We start from the raw sequence: 15544 nt of genomic DNA on the forward strand, positions 1-15544 counted from the left end.
AAACCAAACAGAAAGATGACATATTTCACAATAATATCTGTCTGTATTTTTGTAGCCTATTTGTGAGCTACTGTATAACCTCAGTCTCATACATTCTACTCATTTTCTCTCCATAATGTCATTTTCTGCTTGCGAAATGTCTGCTTCGCCATATCAAACATGTGATGTTTCTGTTGATGTAGGGGTGGAACATACGGTAACATCTCAAGCTTGAGCATTTAGCATGCTGTAGAGTCTTCACAATGTATACATTAGATTTTTATGTTTAGTCAGCTACAATGTGTGTCTTGGTGATTGTATATGTGAAACGTTGTCCAGCAGAGAAATTGCGCTTTTCATATGCAGTATGTTTTGTTTTCATGATATATTGTTGTAGTTGATATATAGTATTTGACACTACAGTAGACATATTGGATTTATAGACCAGGCATGAATGGGGTTCAGTTACCGGCCAGGTATTAAACTGCGGGTCAACAGCTGACATTCGACCACTTTCCTTGCCGCCAAAAATGGGAAAATAAATCCATGATTAACAATAGCACCCCACTGGTGCTTGCCTACAAGGCCAAAAATGGTCCAGCACCATCTTACCTCAGAGACCTCATCACTCTGTGCACTGCACCATGCTGCCTGAGATCAGAATGAGAGGTAAGTATACTTCAAGGCTCTTCCCTGTTCTGGCACCGAGGTGGTGAATTGAACTGCCCCATTAAGTCTAAAAAGTGATTTCCTGGCTATCTTCAAGTGACGGGTGGAGACCTACCTCTTCCTTAAACACTTCAACTAACACTTTCCAAGGTTGGTTTGTAAAAAAAAACAACAACAAAGTTGTAGGCTGAATTATCTTAAATTGTAATCTAGCGTTACCAGTGTAGATAATTTATTGCTAGAGATTTAAAGCACGTTTGTACGTCACTTTGGACAAGGGCATCTGCTAAATGGCACAAATGTAAATGTAAATTTAAAACATGTAAAAAAAAAAAATTGCTTTATCAGTGCATGATCGTAAAATCACACAGTGCAACTGCAGGAGTTTCTTTCGGCTTCTCCCGTTAGGGGTCGCCACAGCGGATCCTCCGCACGTTTGATTTGGCATATGTTTTACGCTGGATGCCCTTCCTAACGCAACCCTCCCCAATTTATCCGGGCTTGGGACCGGCACTGAGAGTGGCTGGGGATGGTTCCCTGACCGGGAATCGAACCCGGGTCGCAGCGGTGAGAGCGCTGCATCTTAACCACTAGACCACCAGGGGACCTCACACAGTGCAACTGCAAATAATAATCTGATTTAAACAAGGCTATAGAAAAGCTTAGAGTTCTAGTTGGCACACCCCTGTCTATGTAAGGTCCCACTATTAACAGAGCATGTCAGAGAACAAACCAAGCCATAAAGTCCAAGGAATTATTTGTAGACCTCAGATACAGTATTGTATCAGAGGTACAGATCTGGGGAAGGGTACTGAAAAATTCCTGCAACATTAAAGGTCCCATTGCGGACAGTGGAACCAACTAGAGCCCAAACTGAGCAATCAGGGGAGAAGGGCCTTAATCAGGGAGGTGACTAAAACCCGATGGTCACTTTGAAAGAGCTCCAGCATTTTTCTGTGGAGAGAGGAGAAACTTCCAGAAGAAAAACCATCTCTGCAGCACTTCAACAATCAGGCCTGTATGGTAGAGTAGCCAGACGAAAGCCATTTCCTAGTAAACGGCACATGACAGCCTGCCTGGAGTTTGGCAAAAGGCACTCTCAGATCATGAGAAAACAAAGATTAAATTCTATGGCTTGAATGCCAAGTGCCATGTCCGCAGGAAACCAGGCACCGCTCATCACCTAGCTAATACCATCACTACAGTGAAGCATAGTGGTGGCAGCATCATGCTGTGGGAATAATTTTTAGCGGAAAGGACTGAAGGACGTGTCAGGTTCGAGGAAAAGATAAATGCAACAATTTGCAATGACATCCTTGATGAAAAACTGCTCCAAAGGGCTCTGGACCTCAGACTAAGGGCAACGGTTCATCTTCCAACAGGACTCAGACCCTAACCACACAACCAAGATAACATAGGAGTGGCTACGGGAAGACTCTGTAAATATCATTGAGGGGCCCAGCCAGAGCCCAGACTTGAACCTGATTAAACATCTCTGGAGAGATCTGAAAATGGTTGTGCACCTACGCTCCCCATCCAACCTGATGGAGCTTGAGAGGTTCTGCAAAGTAGAATAGGAGAAACTGTAGCATCATACTTGAAAAGACTTTGTAATTGGTACCAAAGGTGCTTCAACAAAGCATTGAGCAAAGGCTGTGAATGTTTATGTACGTGATTATTTTATTTGGTTATTTTTAATACATTTGCAAAGATTCCAAACAAACTTCGTTTACACCATTAAGGGGTATTTTTACTTTAATATAATTTAGTAATTAATTTAGTCCATTTTGGAATAACGCTGTAACATAACAGAATATGGAAAAAGTGAAGGGATATCTGTATGCACTATAATCCAACACCTTAGCGCATCTTATATCTCAGATATATAAATCGAAACTGCTAACGAATAAGGGTGCAAATTAGAGGTCAAGTGATTTATTGGTCATTTTGATTCAATGATATATCTGCACCGATATTTAATTGCTGGAACTCTCGGCTATTGGCAAAAATCCATACCAATAGTTTTTCCAGGTTGCATTATACAGTACAAGAGCGGCCTCTAAATGCAAATCACTAAAGCCAAATGCTGTTTGTTAAAATGTCTTTTTTTATTCAGTTTGCATGCAACTGTTTTTATTTATTTAGAGTCTTACTTTTTGTTTCAGTTTGAATGCTAGTCTTATTTTTCCTAATAATTCTTAATAAAATTAATATATACACAATTGTTTAATTTAGCACATTTTCACGATCCAGTAACCATCAAGTCAAGACTGTTTTAACTGTTTTTTTTTTTTTTTTAATAAAGGTCAGTACTACTTTATATTGATTATTTTTAATCCAGTATCCTGTAAATAAACTGTAATGGAGCAAGTACGATCCAAGATATTGGTATTGGTGAAATTCACAATTGGTTCACCTCTTGTGCGAATATTTTTAGTTTTGACATTGTACAGTAGCAGTGAAATGGTTTTATAATAAGATTGCAGAAATACTGAAGGAAAAAACACATGCTAGCCATTTTGTTCTTGTTGCAAAGCCTTATTTGAGTAGCAGAGGGCCGACCAGGATGGTTCTGTGACAGTTTTTTTTTTCCTCCCTATTTTCCATCCTTCTCTCTATGGCTTCCCTTGTCGCCATCTGGCTGTCAGTCAGAATTTGTCGAGCGGTGCGTTTTCCTTAAAGCAGAACCTGATGTGTCATCAAAAACACAGGGCCTAGGCTGAATTAAACTGTCAGAAAAAGTGCACGTCTTCCCTGAGCTTTGGATGCACTCCTGAACGACTTGAAAAGACCAGAGTCAATATAAAAGCTTTTGTACTTTATTCATGTCAGAGAGGCAGATGTTAGCAAAATATATAATGTGCCTCTAGATTGAGAAAAGCTAGGAATGGATGCGATTGGGAGGAAATAAAGGGGGAGGGGATGTTGTATCAGTAGGAGAGTGAGGGGAGAAGTTATGAAGTAGAGATGCAGGTCAAAGAAAAACTAATGTGATTCTCACAGGCCTTTGCTATCAAGCTGTTTATATTTGTATCTGTTTAATTCATATCAATTTTAGTGTGCACATTTACAGTAGAAGTAGGTGTGGTCTATACAGGAAGTGTTTTAGTTTACCAGACATTGAGAGACTCCTGTAAATTTGGTGTATATACTGTTTAACTATTTACTGTTTTTTTTTTTTTTTTTGTTAAAAATGTGCACATAGCTGCTGGACAACTTTCGCAGAAATGTTGTGCCTTGTACTGTATGCTTAATGTTTTTAACTCTTTGCTGTCACTCAAAGTACACTTAAGGATGTAAAATGACAGATATTTCGAATTCATATGCACAAAATTTAATTGTCTTATTTTTGTTGTTGTTGTTTTTAGTTTTTTGCCCAGTTCTATTTAAAATTCCCTTTACATTTCCGTGCATGTATATGCACGGGGGTGCCAGCTTATTAGGAACTTGAGCCTAATAAGTGGTTTGAGCCCTGTATGTCGTTTTATATACAGTAAGGTTTATGTTTCCAATTTATACCACAGGGCTGGTGAATTCTGATTGTTTAGAACGAGTTAAATAATGTAGCGTTAACTATTTAACCACAGGGTATGTGAATGTGCTCAGTCTAAAACATTATTATTCATATAGTAACAATGAATTCACTGAGAACTGATGGGGTATAAAAGGAATAAAACACATATTATGCAACCCCAATTCCAAAAAAGTTGGGACACTGTGCAAAATGAAAATATGTAAACGGAAACCATTTTGAAGAAAAATATTAGGTTATTTTAAATTTGATGATGGCAACAGGTTGGAAAAAAGTTGGGACAGAGCCACTGTGTCACGTTTTCTGTCCATATACAGTACATCTGGGAACTGAGGACACCATATTTCAGCTGCTCAACAGTTCTGGGTGTCATTTGTTCTATTTTTTGTTTCATGATGCACCAAATGTTTTCAAATGGTGAAAGGTCTAGACTGCAGGCAGGTTCATCAGTTCAGGTTCATGCAGGTCAGTTCAGCAAATGGCTCTTTTACTACCTGTCTTTACTTCTGAAAGACTTTGCCTCCCTAAGATACACTATTTATACCCAGTCATCTTACTGGCTTGTTGTCAATTAACTTAATTAGTTGCAGAATGTTTCTCCAATTGTTTTATTTTAATAACACTTTTTTGCAGACTTTTGTTGACCTGTCCCAACTTTTTTGAAACATGTTACAGAATATTAGCTATTTTTTCCTTAAAATTGAGCATTTCCTTAGTTTCCAACCTTGATATATCTATTTTGAACAAAATATTGGTTTATAAGATTTGCAAATCATTGCATTCTGTTTTTATTTACATTTTATACAGTGTCCAGACTTTTTTGGAATTGGAGTTGTATTGTTATCTTATAAGGACTGATCCAGTTATGCTTTTTTTTTTTAATTAAGTCATAATATTGTACCTTTGTACTTGTACTTTTTTGTTGTTGTTGTTTTTTTTTTAAGTATTGCCAAAATATTATAGCTACATTTCTGAACTTTTTCATCATAGGATGAAAAATGTACTTATTAACAAACTGTTTGTATGACCTCATGTGATTAGTCTTAACCCCTGCACAATTTACATATTTCAAATTCAGGAAGCACATGACAGCCACTTGTCCACTTTGACCTTATAATGGGAAGTGACCAAAACACTCATTTTTAACCTTTTTCACAAATCAACCTTCTTCTCCTCCTCCCTGACACTTTTTTTTTAGGAATTACGGCATGCCGGACAGGCGCGAAATGGAACGGCCCATGTACACGCGTTCACGTTCCACCGAGCGCCCCCCTGAAGCCCACCACATGAGATCTTCTATGCCCACCCTGTCATCCGGACATTCTGCACCGCCCTCACCCGCCTTAACGAGGTGACCAGAGCTAGCGCGACCCACTCCGCCCCAAAAAGCGGCCCTGCTTAACCAATCACTGCTCACCATCCTTCAATTCTATACCCCTCCCACAATCCCACAATGGCCACCCTTTCCTACCTCACCTACTAATCAGCCAATCAGCTGCTTTCCTTTTCTGCTTTTCTACTCTGCTCTTTACAGCTATGCTTTTCTGATTTTGCAGAAAGTGCCATACCACGTTTGTAGATTGTAGTTGTGGTTTGTAGTGTAGTTTTCATTTCGAAATTAGCTTTTTCTTTTTTTTTTTGTTAAAAAAACACCACTTATATTCAGACTGCATATAATGGTGTTTGAGTTTCCATGAATTACTGCTTCATTACCAACAGATATCTGACACATTTCTCTCATTTATATATACTTTTTTCTCTTTTTTTTCATATGCAATGGCTTATATAATTTTTCCCTCTTTCCTTACAGCGATCAGAGATGCATTGTTGATACAAAGCATCAAAAATGTCTTGTTGTGTAGTTTGTTCACAGGCATTTTACTGATTTGAGCAATAACATGATGAGATGCAGCCATTTACAGCTTGTTTATTTAATTTATTTAATTTTTGGCATGTTTTCTTTTTCCCACTTTTTACACCTTTAATCTTTAAAATCCATTTGTTTGCTTGTTACTTAATATACTTCATATCTAATATCTACCAGTCAATCAGGTGGTATTAGAAATTGCTGATTTTCATATACAACAATCTCCATTTACATGAAACAGTGCAAAAAGCATCCAATGAGCATCAGTTCTGTGGTTGGAAATATGAAGTTTCTGAGACAAATCAGAGGACAGGGGTTACGGCAGTGGACTGGAAGGTTATGGTAGTATTTTTCAACAAATCATGGTGAGCAGAAAAGCATCACAGAAGACACAACATGCCTCAGCAAATGTTCTCTAGCAGCAGAATGCCAAAGCAGACTCTACTCCAGATGTCAGATTCATTAAAGTTGGATAATTGTAGATTGGACCAGCAATGTTTTATTTTTCAGTCTTGGTTATACAGAAGGGTTGCTTCAGCTACTAGAATCTTCCAGTCACTATAGATTTTTGGGCTTTTTGCACCAATCTCTGTAAACATTAGAGACTGTTGTACTGTTGTTTAACTTGTAATTCTACTTTATTTTAGTCCAAAACTTTGCTTAAAATCTTATTGACTCCAGCATTCAGATCCAGGTGTGATGTCTCTATGCAGCTTGGTGTCATAGTCATGCTCATTCCAAAAGCCAGAGGATGCTGTGTTACATCAGGACATTCAGGTTCACAGTTACATGAAAATGATCATACACTGTAGATAATTTTTTATTATTATTGTGTTTTAATTCTCCTACTAGTATCATTAATAAATAGATAAAAAAACAAGAGAATTAAAACACAATATTAATACAAAATTATCTAGCATTTGTAATGATTTGCATGTGAATTCAAACTTGTAACCCCAACTGCATATAATAAATAAATGTAACTGTGAACCTGAATGTCCCGATTTAACACAGCATCCTCTGGCTTTTGGAATGAGCAACAATAGGCTGCTTCATTTTTTGGTGTAAAACTGGTTGTAAGAATTTTTTTTAATATGTAAAAACTGATTCCTTAATACATACAGTATGTTGATAAATCACCAACAAAGGCCAAGCACTTGCAAAGCACAGCTGGTTTACATTTATACTTAGAAATCTCAATAAAAGGCAAATCTCACAAAGCTAAACACAGTTAAATGAGTCCTAAATGTTAAGAATGCTTTCCTAGCAGAGCTTAATCTTCCAGTAATATACAATTAGCAATTGTTTTACCTACTTTTCATTTAAGGATTTCTAAAAAGGCTTTACCAACATAACAATGCCATTTTTTAAAATGATTTTTATAATGAACTTAGACTTTTACCTATCACGGTGTATATTTTCTACAGTGTTCGTACTATTCATACACATAACCCATAATAAATGACACTTCTGGCTCAATATACAAGTCCAGATAGTACAAAGGTGCACTGTTGTAGGATGTAGGATTGAAGCTAGACTTTCTGTTTCAAATTCAAAAATGTCTTGCATTTATCCACACGATTTTGCTGACTTGGTCTGAAAAACATGCCAACACACAGCATACAATTTCTGTTTTTTATTGCCTGCTCCTTTAAAGCCAACCTACTGCCAAAAGGCATTTGGCCTTGATTGTGCTTTGGCTTTCATGGAGGTAGTAGTCAGGGCTAAAGGTAAATTAGCTATGCTGTGAACATAATTAGATTCAAGGTAGGCTTTATCAAACATACATACGTGATTAAGTAGAATGATCAGCATCACAACTAAATAAATCACTGAAGCGCCTGCTCATGCAAATACTGACCAATAAGTTTGTATCTGTAATGAAGTATCTGTGTGTGACAGGGCACACCCCCACAGTGGATCGGTCCAAACCAGTCCTACTAGCACACCCATGAACAGCAGGAGAGGACGGCAGCTACCACAACTGCCCTCAAAGGGGTCGCTAGACAGAAGTAAGTCAGTTTTTTTTTTTTTTTTGCTTACAGGTAAACGGATATGCCCATAGCAGAAATTATAGATGCTTACTTTTACGTGTTTGGAGATAATGTGGTGTTAGTATATAGTTTGGGGGGAAAAAAACAATTTTGTATGTGTTAACTTGTCCGTCAGGAATGTCTTTTTGTGGTTGTGGGAGTTCTTTTTAATTCAAAGTATGCTTCAGATCATTCACAGCTATGAAGTTTGTGATATTTGTATAGTAAATGATCCTATTCCTTGGTATGCTGTCATTTACTGACTCAAATCCATTTCTAGTCACAATTTCCATTTTGTAGCCATGAATTTTCCTTGATTGGGATAAACTTGTGAAGAACACTGTATGGCACTTGGATTAGTGTAAAGATGGCATTTAGGATGTTTTGTAAAACTTTCAAATGGTCTAAACATGCCTGAAAATAACATTTGATTAATTCAATAGGTGGTAAACTTAATAGGTCTTACACTGCCTTGCATTTTGATGTACATGGGATACAATGTCAAGCGTCTTTCAGAATTCAAAGTCTGAATTTAGCTACAAAGAAGATGACCATATTGATAATCTGCGAGAAATACTGTTGAAGTATTTTGGCAATTTTAAAAGAGATTTATTGAATTTTTTTTAGACCCCCTGTATTCTTTAAGATATTTATTAAGGATCACTTTTATTAATTGATTTATTATTTATAATAATTTATAATTTTTTTTTCCATTGTTTTTCCTAAACCCTTATAGGAGATAATGGAAGATGACAGAAGGATTGTTAGCTATAATTTTCTGCATACTCATAAGGGAAGTATAATGTCTCATTATAAACTGGCATATTGCTAAAAGATTTATGGATCAAATGAGACTCGGAAGACAAAGTGCGAAAATGGCTGGGAAAACTGAGTATGTAGAACAGGGTAGCAGTCAGATCCCAATAATGAGCTAGAGATAAACTCAATTAATGAGTGAATACTTGCTCATAATACTGTCTAGAGGAAGTAAATGGGATTAAGAAATATTGTTTTTGAATATCACTTTGGAACTTGAGTAGACTCGAATAGAATTTTTGTAATGTTCAGTCTGTTTTAATTTAGTCTTGGTTGCATTTTCACACTCGGAATGAACCCAAATCATAGGTTTAAGAGTGGGGTTTTCTCAGTACAAAATTAAAACAAACTAATCAGAAGCAATCCAATAATTTGGATTTGACTCTGATTTGTACTTAGAAATAGGCAAATACATGTTTTACTCAAAAAGACATGACACAGAAATATTGCCAATCCATAAATCCATCTTAGATGTCCGGACTGCTTTATGTGAATAAATACTGCACACATGGTTACCCATGTCCATGTGTGGTCTGTTGTTAGCCAATGTTAGCCATTGGCTATTGCATGGGCATGCGTTTTTTTACGGTTCCTTTCTTATTTTTCTCTCAGAAGACGGACATGAAGACCTTGAGCCAGGTCCAGGTGTGTAATCTTTTTCGCTGGGTTTAGTCTCTTTTAGTCAGGCTAAACCAATCTGCAATAGTTGTGTGCCCAAGCCTTGCTCTAAGAATAACGATCAGGTATCCATCTGCTGAACAAAAAATACATTCAGTACAAATTAAAAACTGGTGCGCCTGGAGCCAACAATGCTAAATTATTTTATAACAAATAGGAGCAATCATACTGTATATGATTTGCAGTGTCCAAAAAAATTGATTTTTCTCTGAATAAAGGACATTAGCATGACTAGTAATAAAGACATGTTAGCATATGCAGGCTCTTTTCAACAGTATATATTATTACTAGTGAATTAAGACAAAATACTTAAGTCACTTACAATAAAAATAAGCTTGAACGTATGTTCAACTGAGCATGACTAACAATAGAAATTAGTATAATGCTAACATCCACCATCTGCATTTTTTTAATGATGAAACCTTAATAGTGCTAATCCTATAAAATGAAGGAACCTAGGGTGCCAAGGAGTGAATGCAGTTTAGCTTACTCCAGCATTTGTGCATTAGTGTCCATTTATTACCAGCTGCTTGTAACCAAACAACGCTAATGTTTCTTTCAGTGAAAGCAACCTAGCATGACTCCAAACAATACAAATAAGTATAATGCTGACATCAACCATAACCTTTTTTTTGCTGCAACTCCGGTTGTTTTTAGAGAAACATCTTTACAATACTAATGTCTTTTAAAATTAAAGGGCATGATAATGACTGAAATTGGATGCATTTTGGCCTACTCCTGTGTGAATTAGCATCCATTTATTACAATCTAACAATACTAATGTTTTTTGTGACTAACAACAATATTAAAGTTAATAACGCTATCGTTCACTATTAGCTTATTTCTAAAACAGGAGATTTATTTTTAGAAACCTCCTTGCTCCTTTTAAAATAAGCTAGCAACAAGATTGTGTAACTAGCATTTTTAGTCAGCATGCTAGAAAGAATGCTACCCAATGCTATTCCTTCTCTCAAAGATTAGCATTGCTAGAAAACAATACAAATAAGTATGATGTAATCATTTACTTTCACAAAATGAGCAACCATCAAATGTTTTGAGTTAAATACCCGAACACATATGGCCTCTTACGATGACAGGACGCTAGCTTGACTAGCAATAAGAGTGGTATAGCTCTTTTTTGTCTCTCCAAGTAGCTCTTGTTTATGATTAGATGTGGTTGGGGGAAAAAGCAAACTGTGCAAACTGTAAAAGAACTTTGGTAAAGGTAGAAAGCTAGTATGGTTAGCAATAACTTAGGTACTGTTCTGCTGAGAGAAATATTTAATGTGGTGCAAAGACTATTGCAGAATCTCTGTGGCATTTGTGTATGTACAGTATGTCTATGTATTCATAACCCATTGTCAGTGTTGTGGTAAATACTAAGCCTGCCATCGAACTGTCTTATAAACAATGCTATTACAAAAACTAAAACAAAAAAACTTCCAGCTTATGTATTTGAAGCTCTGATGATAATTAAACAAAAGCATCTATTTTGTTCCACCGTCGTTGTTCCCTTATGAAATTTATTATGTGGATTTCAATAATATGCAACTCAATGTTTTTTTTTTTTTTTTTTTTTTTTTTTATAAAGAGCAACTTTTATTTCCCCCAGGGCCATAATACCTCATTGACTTTTGTTGTTTTTTGTGCTTTTTTTCTCAAATGTGTTGCATTCCTAGGCAAAAAAATGACTATGTGGCATTTTTAAGGGGAAAAAAACCCCACGAAAAAACGATTAGCTTTGTACCTATTGGCAAAACCAGTGTTGTGTGAAAAGATGTATGACAATGCGTGTGCTTAAGTATGGGATATAGAAAGAGAGAGAGAGAGAGAGAGAGAGAGAGAGAGAGAGAGAGAGAGAGACAGAGAGAGAGAGACAGAGAGAGAGACAGAGAGCAGGACAACGATGAACGATCAATGCCAGAACATAGCAGTTTGTGTGTGTGTGTGTGTGTGTGTGTGTGTGTGTGTGTGTGTGTGTTTGTGGATGTGCTGATCTAGGTTTTTGGTCATCATTATTGTACAGCATGTACAGTAGACAGCATGTCCTACATTAATTATAATTTAAAGATGAAAATGTATACACTGATGCTACTGGTTAATGATGGGCAGAGAAGGCTGTAAATATGACTTTGGATAGAGCTGAGTATTGCAAAAGTATGGGATTGCAGTGGGGAGCATTGTCAAATCTCATCACCAGGGTCCCAGATTTGATCCAAAACTCACATTACTGTGGTTACTCAGGTAGTCTTTGAGTTGGATCTTTGTGTTTGTTCTTACTGTGGGTTTCCTCTGGGTTCTCTAGTTTCCTCCCAAAAGTATGTCAGTAAGTGGGTTGCTTGTTTAAATGAGTGCTGAATTTCTTTCACAGGTAACACTTGTCCCAAGTGTTTCCTGTGAAGATGAATGAATGGATTGGTGGATCTTAATATTACTGGCTGGTGGTGAACCAGTGGACATTGAGCTCAGAGATGGACATAAGGAACATCATGGGGCTCCTGTCACTTTAGATTACAGGTAATCCCTGACTTACAATGGAGATGCATTCAGATGGCCCCATAGGAACCCGATGCTCAAAAGCATTTAAAGAGAGATGGCTTAGCCTATCCAGGAGTCTTAAGGAATGGTGAACAGTATGGGGTAGTATACTGTAATTTGTTAATAATTGTACAATAATTTAGCAAAAAAGATACATTCACAAACTGTACTGTGTAAACTGTACAGTTTATATGTATGTGGCAGTGAGCACATGGACAAGCACAAGTTCACATGTGGAGGGCGAAGCATAAAACGCTGTGTTTGCTACAATTGTGTCATAGCGCAATTATCATCGTAAGATCGAAAAATTGTATGTCAAAATGTTATAACTCGGGGGTATTTATAATCATTTTTTATTAACCACTTGCTCATGAACAAATATTCCTGAGCTTTTACGACATCCTACTACAATGAGTTACATTTACATTATCATAATTTTAGACGGCATACATAAAACATTATTTTGTCAAAGCAAATATCAAAATAACATTTTGTAGATCACAATATCCAGATTCAGAAACATGTTGATGGGAGTATTCGGGCATTCATTGTCAAAAGGGTAAGATATTGTCGAAATTCAATCATTTCAGAAATCAGAGGTTTTTTTTTTATTCAAGACACTAAAATAGTATTAATAAGTTTGTCTCGGTTAATAAATGTGAGGAAATACATGGATGAGATCGCAGACACCCACATGTGCTGGTGTTACTGTGAGCGATCTGTTCGATTAAAGTTAGTAACAGGTGCTTTCAGGATGTGAGCTTGCAAACTCTCGATGATAAGAGTGAGCTATTTCTGTTGCACCTTATAAGCGCCCCTGTAATGGTTGATATATGAAAGCCTGGGATGCCACTGGAAGGGTTTGCTGGGTCTGGATTAGGATTACTGTTCACAAATACGTCTCTAATTTAGTCCATCAGGCATTGTGGGAATAAGGAATGAAACACAAAATCTACATGTTCCTGGACTGGTCATTTGTCTACGACTGATTTTGTTTCTCTGCTTGCTGCTGAGGATGGATTCCAAGTACTGGGCAAGTGGTTGTAGGTAATGCCAAGTGGTTAAGTGGTTATTTTGAGCTTCTAAACAGGCAGTTAATGAAATGAGTTCATATCCCAAGACCACCATACTGCTTCTATTGGGCCCTACAGCTTTTCCAGTCTAAATATTATATTAATACAGGTAGCGATAGCGATATGACAAAATTGTACTCATTGTATCAAAATTGTGTAAAGTTTCACGCAAACGTAAGAAGCATATGCTCCCCCATCTACTCACCAACCTGCACTCCACACATCCACACCAGTGCTTGTCTTCACCCATTCTGCCACATAAATATATACTCTATAGTTTATAGAGTGGTTTACAGTAAATGGCTCTCTTTTAATAAATTATGTAATTTCTATATTAATATTCTTAGTCTAATTTCTCTAAAGCTGTTTTGTAACAGTAGCCATTCTTAAAACTGCTATACAGATCAAATAGGACATTTTAATGAATGGAATTGAATAGAATGTTGGACAAATTCAATGTAACCTGTGTTTTTAATTAGGCCATTTGACCTTGAAACACAATGCAGTCTAAGCATAAAGTTGTTGGTTTTCATAGGTTGTAAATTTCCAGCCATTCAGAAATAATGAATGAACATTGTTTTTTGACTTTTGAAATGGATGTCACATTAATTCAGTCAAATTCCATTTAGTTTTTGTGCCAGTTTTAACCATAGACTTTGTCACATTCAGATTTGAATTATTAATGTAAAAGCCAGAGATGAGTGTGACGAGGAAAATCTTCCTGAGATGACAAAAAGAAGGAAGCTTGGGTGGATATAAGGGGAAAATAATGTCATATCTAGTTTAAGATTGTTTTAACTAACAGTCCAAATGTGTTCGAAGGTTGCTTAGTGAGTCCTGACTAGTCATGTAATCACATGACTGCTCATGCGTATTCTATCCATCATCCACCTTCGCTTTGTGTCTTCGTCCTACCCATCCGTTTCCTTTTGTCTCCCGCCGCTCCTGCAGATGATGAGGAGGAACCTGTCGTACGTTCCTCCACTCCCGTTCAGCCGTCATTTGACCCAGAAGCAAGTTTGTCTTCTTGAGACTCCTCTGTCTTTCCATCTGCTTTTATCGCATTAATTTCAATCACATTTTTTATTTTTTTACATCTATACTGGTTTGGTGCGTTCTGCGTAGGAGAAAACATACGCACACACTCCAAGTTGGCGTAGAGCTTTTGTTTCCAGCAGATTGCTCGTTCCTTCATCCCTCCATCTGCTTGCGTTTGCTCCCTGTCCTTCGTGTGTGTCACACGATGACGCTTTTCCGAGCCTGCGTTTATCACTTCGCTGCCTACACGCACAACTGACTTAGTGCTGCTTAGGTCAGCTGTTGTAGGATCTACACATTTCGAGCGTTTATCGACAAATACGCACCAGCAGTGACATTAAGTTGTCAATATTCATTATTCCAGCACAAAGGTAGAGTTTAAAGACACTCCTGGGAATGTGGAAGAAAATGACTAGGCTTCTTCTTGGACCTAATTATATACCAGGTGTGCTGTATACCAGCATAAATAATAAAATGTAGGAATTGTATGTAAGAGATTTGTAAGCATATCTAAGCATTTTAAGTGTGTTCTGTGTCTTCTGTATATGAAAGGCTGTGAGGAGAAAGCAGTAACCAATGGGAGGAAAGGCAAGTGTCGAATGAAGTGTGGATTGCAGTGCATCTAGTTTCCATACTTTTTGTTTAGTTTGTTTTGGGGCTTTATTTTAATTTTTTATTTAATTTATCTCTCTCACTGTCCCTTCATCCTGTTTCCATTTTCTCTCCTTCTTTTTTCTCTCTCTCTCTTATATATGAGAGGGCGTGCGACCTTTATATATATATATATTGCATGTTCTTTTTCTTCCCCTCTCTCTCTCTCTCTCTCTCTCTCTCTCTCTCTCTCTCTCTCTCTCTCTCTCTCTCTCTCTTTCTCTCTCACCTTACTTCCTGTGCAGTGAAGTGTGCAGTTATTAATGTGCAATATCATGCTTTTTATAAATAACAGGCCCAGATTCTCTTTACTTTCGACTGATTTAAATATCTGACACATTCTATGCAGATTAATGATGTAAATTTTCAGGGAGCAGTTTGTAATGTTAAAAGCATGTATTCTCTTCTGTGAGTTGAATGATTATTATCATTAGAATTATCATTTGAAATCAGGCTTTATGTAATAAAATAAACAACAAATTCTGAGCAAACTGTAAGGTTTAGAATTAAAGGACCAGTTAGTCATTCTTTGTGAATTGCAATTGTATTGTTTTTTTTCTTTCTGCAGTAAAATAGCCTCAGGAGTCACTGTTTACTTTTTTTTAATAGCGAAGATTTTAGAAAAACAAAAAGTCAAAGAAAGCTGAAAAAAAACCCAAATCCATATTAC

The 15544-nt window shown here is 36.8% G+C and overlaps 1 protein-coding gene across 25 annotated transcripts in view; it reads left to right on the forward strand.

Annotated features, from left to right (window-relative positions):
* The window catches only part of rims2a (regulating synaptic membrane exocytosis 2a), a 183131-nt gene that overhangs the window by 115888 nt on the left and 51699 nt on the right, over positions 1-15544 (forward strand). For 9 of the 25 annotated variants that reach the window (XM_083529808.1, XM_083529832.1, XM_083529809.1 and 6 more), the window contains 3 exons: positions 5379-5531; positions 7950-8059; positions 9509-9541. In XM_083529808.1, the coding sequence (XP_083385934.1) occupies positions 5379-5531; positions 7950-8059; positions 9509-9541 (296 nt within the window). The remainder of the gene's footprint in view (positions 1-5378; positions 5532-7949; positions 8060-9508; positions 9542-15544) is intronic. The other 16 variants (XM_083529830.1, XM_083529827.1, XM_083529820.1 and 13 more) reach the window with 3 other exon arrangements.

Source organism: Silurus aristotelis (genome assembly GCF_946808225.1).
Source record: "Silurus aristotelis genome assembly, chromosome: 25".
Classification (NCBI taxonomy): Eukaryota; Metazoa; Chordata; class Actinopteri; order Siluriformes; family Siluridae; genus Silurus; species Silurus aristotelis.